The sequence below is a fragment of the Strix aluco genome, chromosome 25, assembly GCF_031877795.1.
Source record: "Strix aluco isolate bStrAlu1 chromosome 25, bStrAlu1.hap1, whole genome shotgun sequence".
Classification (NCBI taxonomy): domain Eukaryota; kingdom Metazoa; phylum Chordata; class Aves; order Strigiformes; family Strigidae; genus Strix; species Strix aluco.
In genome coordinates, this window is record NC_133955.1 from 7,642,937 (window position 1) to 7,650,638 (window position 7,702).

At 51.4% G+C, this 7,702-nt stretch overlaps 1 protein-coding gene across 1 annotated transcript; it reads left to right on the forward strand.

Moving 5' to 3' along the window:
- Nucleotides 1-4,488: 4,488 nt before the first annotated feature.
- Nucleotides 4,489-5,529, forward strand: G0S2 (G0/G1 switch 2). Its single transcript, XM_074850057.1, has 2 exons — nt 4,489-4,632; nt 4,926-5,529. The coding sequence occupies exon 2, from the start codon at nt 4,957-4,959 to the stop codon at nt 5,260-5,262; it is 306 nt and encodes a 101-aa protein (XP_074706158.1). The 5' UTR covers nt 4,489-4,632; nt 4,926-4,956; the 3' UTR covers nt 5,263-5,529.
- Nucleotides 5,530-7,702: the final 2,173 nt, after the last annotated feature.

Sequence of the window (7,702 nt, forward strand, 5' to 3'; positions counted from 1 at the left end):
GGGCTGGCTTCCCAGCTACATCAGGATGGGCCCCTAGACTCACAGTTCTTGCACAAAAGCATTGTGTTAATTATGGCTGAATGCCTTTCTCCAAGGTAAATAATATCAAATGAAAAAAAAAAAAATTGGATTCAGAATTTGGGTTCAGACAAGAGAACTTGGCCAGGCCTACAGCAGGTCGGCTGGAAGAGCACCTGGGTGCAAAACTGGGTGAAGCAGGACAATATTAGGTGCTAAGCACCAAAGTGCCTCTGACTGTTCCTCCATGACCTCCTCCTCTCCAGGAGGCAGCTACCACTCCTCGAGACACCACAGCAGAGCTCAGCCACAGACTGCCCATCTCACCACAGCTAAGCCATGTGGCCATCCCGTGCTCCACGTTTTCCTGTCTCCGTACCCGTCGCAGCCCGTGGGAAGGCTCCTCTGCGCCCGCACCAAGCGGGCACACAGTGCTTCAGTACAGTGGAAGCTACTGTGATAATGAAACCTAAGTTTTATCATTTTATTCATTTTTAATAGGACAGGGTCTTAATATAGCTTGCTGGGCTTTGAGGTTTCCTTTTCTTTTTATATCCGTATTTTACTCAAGTGTTTTCGGGAGACAACGCCTACAGCACACTTGTGCCTGAGCAGACCAACTGTCCCAAAGATTTCTTGGACCTTCACAGGGGTATGCTCTGGCAGCAGGGCTTGGTCCTTACGCCACGGTTGTTTCCCTTCCAGCACCTCCCAGCCCCTGTCGTGGCAGCTCTCTCCCCGCTGAAGCCTCCAGCACGCACCCGCGGCATGCCCAGCGCCTGCCGGGCCCCTGCCTGCGACGGGCAGCTGCCCGTGGCCCTGCTGCCAGCACGGAGCTGTGCCCCGGCCAAGGGACGCAGCTGAAACCGGAGCCGAGCCACCGGCCAGCCCGGGAAACCGACCCCTCTCCAGCCCTTCTGCTGAGCTGGAAACGCTCCCTGCTCCTCTCCTCAAGCACGTCCACCCTCGGCAAGGGCAGAGCTCTCGCTCCTGGGGCTCCCGTGCCCAAGAGCATCGCCGAGGTTGTCCCTGGGCAAAACCAGCCACGCCAGCAGGCGAGTTACACCCGGGCTGCTGCGGGCAGAGCTGCCCCAGAGCAGCAGCGGCTGCGGCCATGGCCTCTCCCGCGCCCTCCAAAGCGATTTCCAAGCAGCTTTCCCCGAGCTGGTGGCTCGGGCACTGTGCACCGGGCACCGGCTGAGCTCGGCTCGTGCAAAGCTGGTGAGCGGAGCCAGGCTGCGGAGCATCATCTCTCTGAGCCCCTCTGAGCCGTCACACGTCTCGGCCTTCCCCTGGCCAGCAATATTTAAGTTAAGCCTCAGGTGCTTACGCTGCTTTGGAAATTGAGGCAGAGCTCTTCTTCCAGATGACATTAAATTCATGCAGTTCTCCCAGATATAAAGCCTGGTTTAATCAAAGTTGCAATTAAACCTGACAACCTCCTTGTGCAGGCTCTCCTAAATAAGATTAGGAACAGCTAAAATTAGTCTAATTTAGTGTTAATAATTAATCCTTTTAGCCACTCTTAATCCAATTTAAATGTCCACACAAGGAGCTTGCACAGACTTTGTTCCTCAAATTTAAAATAAAATTGAACTAAATATTATTTAATTGAACCAACACAATCTGAGTGCTGCTATAAGAGGTGTTTGCCACAGATGATTATCAGCCGCTTGGTTAACCCTCAAAATTATCCTGGGCTCTGTGCTTTCCCTACTGCTCCAGCTCTTAGTACTTTGGGATTGCATGGACATCTCCATCTATATTCAACAAATAAGAAGTACCCTTCCTAGTCATCAGGTTGGAAAAGAGACTTTCAAATATAAGGTTCAGTACACAAAGAAAATCCTGCCTCAAAAAAAAAAAAAAAGAAAAAAAGCACTTTTTAGGCAAAATGTCATGATTCCGACACTTCACACTGACCTTTGTTTCTGGGATTGCATACTGCCCAGACACGCTGCTCTGGGGGGCTGTGCAGGGCCTGAGCAGCCCACACCGCTCATCGCACCCCAGGGCTGGAAGGAGAGAGCACATCTTACACCCCAAAGAGCTGCTAGCCTCGCCGCCAGCCAGCCCTGGTATGGTGACCTTGAACTTTCCCTGTCTAATTGCTGTCTCCTCCAGCTATCTTTCCTGCAATGGTCATTTTTCAAAGTGTTGCAGAAGAGAAAAACATAGCTTGAATGCAGGAATCAGCTGCAACCTTTGCTGCCAAGTTGGCAGAGAAGATAAGGACCTTTTATTTAAAGAAAAAAAAAAAACGACACTGAGGAGGGATAGACAAGTCTTTAGCAACTTTTACAGCCAGTCTTGCAATACAGTTTCCTAAGCACACCGAAAACTCGCAAAAAAACCCCAAGTTTTCACAAGCAGTTTCCTCGGAGCCTCTGCTTGCTGTGATCGCCCAGGCGTGGGTGCTGCAGGGGGCAGGGGGGGCGGTGGCGGGGAAATCCTCCAGCCTCCCTCCGACGTGCGGGATGTGAGGAGCGAGGGGTGACTCACTGCTCCACACATGCCCACGGCAGAGCTCAGCAAGGAAGGGGAAAAAAAACCAAAACCAAAACTGACAAATTCAAGCACCACCAAATTCAAGTCCCTTTGCGAGGCGGTGGGTGGGTGCCCACGCTCCCTCAGGGCGTTAACGCCTGCAGCCCAGGGAGGGCAGGAGGAGAGGGGAGGGAGATAGCATGGTCCTCACCCGAAGGATTGCAATCCCAAATTTGGAACTGCAACCCCAACATAAGCCAGACTTCAGTCTGGTTTAATTATAGAATCAGAGAATGGTTTGGGTTAGAAGGGACCTTAACGATCATCTAGTCCAACCCTTATGAGTTAGGTCAGGGATGTCAGGGCAGAATTTGGGCAGTATCACCTCGTAGGGCTGTTTTACAGAAGGGAAGGTGTTTAAATCATCCAACAGAAGAAAAAAAGAGACATGGCTAACACCTCTTCTGCCCCTTTCCCACACTCAGAGATGAAACCGGGGCTTGGCCTCGGCCATGCCACGCACGCGGACACGCCAGCTGTGGCACCAGCAGGAAGGGGAAACACGGCACCAGTTATTCACGTCACAGAGAGGTTTCTCCCAGGCAGGCTGAAACAAAACCCAGCTCAGGGACCTCAAACTCCTGTTCCCTGTGCCACTGTCTCTCCTTTCCATGCACTGGGGGCAGGGAGAAAGAGAACCCCCCTTTTTCCCTCCCTGGCTTGAGGGCAAGGAGCTCCCTTTGCCTCCAGCTTGCTTTGGGGCTTGCCTGCCCCCCACTTTGGGCTGTGCCTCACTGGGTTTATGAACACCCCTGCGTGCCCCCCCAGGAGATGCAGCCTGGGGAGTCACCAGGCAGTGTCCTCCTTTACAGCATCTTTCACAAAGGCTCCCTCTGGGCTTTTCCTCTTTCCACATACACCAACTGCTCCTTCAAAGCGCTGCTACCGCATCAGCTCACACCACGTTGTAATTTCTATGTACTGCCCCGGCAGAGCAATTCCCATCAGCTCAGCCACGTTGGCCAGATGAGAAATCTGTCCAGGCACCATCATCTGCTCTGTGAAATCCCAAATTGTTGGGATTTACAACTTCTTATGGCTTTAATAACTTCTCTAAGGTCAGCAGCCGTAGAAAGGTCCTTCAGCCCGAGCAGGATCCGTGCATGGATGGAGGCACCGGTGGAAGCAGCTGATGTAACCTGCTGTATGTTATTGATGCAATGCTCGGCGGCAGCAAGCCAGGGAAGAAATGTGACAGTGCTGCCTTCTGTTTTTCCTCAAAAAGGAAATATGTGAATCACAACGAGCGACACTTACAACGGGGTATTACAGAGTTGCAGCATCAAGTGTAGGAAAAAGTGAAAAACAGGGTCTTAACAAGTTGCCTGTAACTTTCACTAATTTAGGCATTTCCAGTTATTCTCTTAATTCCAAGAAATCCAGGTGCTGTCACATGCTGCATCTAACTGCTTTCTAATGGTTTCCTTTGCCATGAGCCACCTATAGAAACCTTTAACAAGCATCTTCACACCTTGTCCTGGGTAACGCTGAGGCATTTTTTTACCCATTTCACTGCAAGAAAGGGCAGAGAGGCAAAAACATCTGTTCTGGTAATATATGTCTGTGTCCATAGGCTGTAATATTTTCCAAGCTATGGACACAGACCCTCTCCCTCGCCCCCAAGTACTAGCTCAGTAAAGCTCCTCCTAATATATTCAACATTTCTTACAGCAGCCACGGAGCAACACTGCAAGTCGCACATAAGATCCCTGGCTCTGAAATCAGACTTCGGGGTAATTTTTTTTTTTTTTTTTTGGAGGAGGGTGGGGGAGAACACTAAGAAGTTTTATTAAAAAAAAAAAAAAAAAGGGGGGGCTTTTTTTAGCCTGGCCGGATTAAGGGCAGGAGCTGCCAGGGCGGCGGGGGGTGGCCCGGGACACGCCGCCCGCCCCGGCCCCGCCCGCCCCGGCGGCGATATAAGGCGGCGGCGGGAGGCGGCGGGCAGCAGCTGCCAGCGGAGCCGAGCTGAGCTGAACCGAGCCCAGCTAAGCCCAGCCCAGCCCCGCCGAGCCCAGCCCGCAGCGCTCACCGCCCCTTTCCCTGCCCCGCTGCAGCCGCCACCGCCAGGTAAGGGGGTGCGATGGGGGGGTGTCGGGGGGGGTGGGGTCCGGCTGGGTTCCCCCCAGCTCCGGCTGCGAAGGGTCTGCTCTGCCGGGCAGCTCCCTCCTGCAGCCGCCCGGACGGCGGGGCGAGGGGGTGGGTACACTCTCCCCAAGTGAGCCTCTAGCAAAAATCAAAAATCCCCCTTTAAAGCCGGGCCGGGGGGGCTGCGGAGAGCCTGGCCTGCCTGGAGGGCTCCGACCGCTACAGGGAAACGCAGCTGGATTTAACTCATGTCCCCCCTCTCTCTTCTCTTGTAGAACTGACATCTTCCGCATCTGCTGCAAAAAAATGGAAACCATGCATGAGCTGATCCCCTTCGCCAAAGAAATGCTCAGCCAGAAGCCCAACAGGAAGATGGTGAAGCTGTACGTGCTGGGCAGCGTGCTGGCCTTCCTCGGGGTGGTTATCGGCCTGGTGGAGACAGTGTGCAGCCCCTTCACCTCGGAAGGAAGGCTAGAGGAGGAGGAGGAGAAGACACCTGCCCCGAGGAGAGAGCAGATGCTTCCCCAGAAACAGGAGGATTTGATCTTGGAAAAGAGCAAGAAGCCGGGGGCGATGCCGAGGGCCCTGGTGACCCGGCAGCACGCGTCCTGAGAGCCCCGCAGCCGAGCGCGAGAGACTCTGCTGTCCTGTCCGAGCCGGTGGTGGTTCCAGCAAGAAGAGAGAAGGGGTGGCTGAAGGAGGAGACCGCAAGTGCAAGACTTGAAAGAAGCGAACGGTTTTATTTGCTGCTGTGCAGCAGTGGGGAAAAAATACCTTTTGTTGGTATAAAAACGTGCAAGATGCACAGCACGGTTTCTTATTTTTATTACAGATGCATTTTACAACATTTTGCAAAATCAATAAATATTTTATATGGTACCAATGCTCTCTAGCTGCATTTATTTTCAAAGCCTTCTCTTATTGATTTTGCAAAGAGGTTTCACTCATGCCTCTGGGAGTAGCTGGGGTATAACCAGGGAACAGCTGAGGGGGGCAGGTGCACCCTCCCAGTACAGCCCCCCCTCCCTGAGGCTGCGCTGGGAGCAAGGGGGTTGGAGTTTCCATACCTCTGGCAGCTGCTCCCTTCCAAAATGGGCCAACTGAGGTGGCCTTTGTCTCACACAGGTGACCAACACATGCCCTGAGTTGAGTTGTAATGGAGTTCTCTGGGTTTAGGGGCATGAATTCCTGTCTCTGCCACGGCCATACGTGCCCAGAACTGTTAAATAAAAACCTGTCCAAGCCCCAGCAATCCTCTAACAGGCTACAGCTAAAAAACTTTTAAAAAATCTTCTGCCTTTCCTGGGCTCCTTCACAAACACACTACAGACACCTAATTGGGCAGAATAATATTAGCTTCCAGTATTGTCGGGGTGTTGCAGACAGAAAAACTGAAGCATGGAGAAACATGATGGCACAGTCAGCTTGGAGGGTGTGGAAACAGAGATCCAAGCTTCTGGGCATTGCCAGACTCATTAGAGGACTTTCACCTATTTAAAAATCTTTCCTGGGCTTAGTAAGAATCTGTTGCATTCAGGACTATGTCACAGTAGTCAAATAAACCCCCCAGACAGCTACAGCTGAAAGATCCCGACCACACTACAGCAGGGAGAGATGTAGTCCCTGCCAGTGATGACAGGGGCAGAAAATCCCTCTTGATCTGCTCGATGGCCAAGACACAGCCAGGAGCAGGATACACACCTCGCACAGACACCGGGAGGTGTACCTGCGATATGTCGCTTGACTAATGGTTGGACTAGGTGATTTTCAAGATCTTTTCCAACCTGGATGATTCTGTGATATGCCACTATCCAGCTAAAAGCAAAATGATACAAACAGGAGCAGATGATGGAAAGTGAAAAAGCACTGCCTGACAGCAGTGCCAAACGTATAGCTCCTCCCAGAGCTGCACATGTTAAGATCAGAATCTGAAAATACAGGAACACAGCTGACGTTCACCCTTACATTTTTGTAATACATAACCATGCAACATGTTTTGCTGACAATTATTTCTGACAAAAAAACCAGCAGCACATTGCGGAGGAGGAATCCTACTGAGTCTGCACAAAAACTCTGTTCAAGCTTTGAATCAAGTATAAAGTACCCTTGCCTCATGGGGAAAAGAGCAGAGTCCAATTAAATTAATAATAGCCTGTGAGAAATACTTCATTTAGTCCATAACCAAGCTTTTTGGTCTCTGGCAAGGTTGAACAATCTGACACTTCGTTGATACCCAATGGAAATTCCATGGGCAAACATGAAAGGAGAATTCAGGCCTGAACAAAGTCATCAGCTGATGAGCATCCATCATCCCTCCCAGTTCCAGCTTTAAGCAGGTTACAGCTTGCAGCACAGCCTCAGGGATGGGGAAGGCTGACCTGGAATTCACCGCGGCACGCTTGGTGCACGGATAAACCAGGGACCTGAACGTCCATGGCTTTATCAGGAGTGAAAATATGGCCAGGCCCGAGCTCTCGCACATTATCACAATTCAGAAGCATTGCTGCTGCAGCAGGGCTAAACTGTTTATAAATGGATTAAACCGAGATGAAAATCACGTCTTTGTCCAAGGCAGCTGCAAACCCAGGTTGTCTTCACACCAGGTACGGGGCCTCCTCGCATCGTGCCAGCACCTTGCTGCCCACAGTCATCCAGTCACAGGGTTTATGAGCTTAAAGCAAAGAGGTTTGTGGAACAATCAAAATAGTTCCTCCTAAGACAGCTAACGCGATTAGACAGCTAAACCACGCGCTGCGCCGGTGGTTCTGGAGCCAACTCGGTAAAATCATGTCCTGCAGAAGACAATCTCCTGTCTCTTGACGCACTGCAAGCTCAGAGATCGTTACCTCCCACATATTGCCCCGCAAGGTCAGCCTGAGAGGTCAAGCCTACGCATTACCATTTCCACAGCGGATTGCACCGATATTGGACAGGACCAGCTCTCTGCAGAGCTAATTAGACACATATTAATGGCTGATTTTACCCCAATGACTATATAAAGTCTTACTTAAACCACTCAACAATAAATTCAGTGTGCATGGGGGTTTAGTAA

Bases quoted from the DNA above. Each gene is read 5' to 3' on its own strand.
- G0S2 (XM_074850057.1), top strand. From the start codon at position 4,957: ATGGAAACCATGCATGAGCTGATCCCCTTCGCCAAAGAAATGCTCAGC.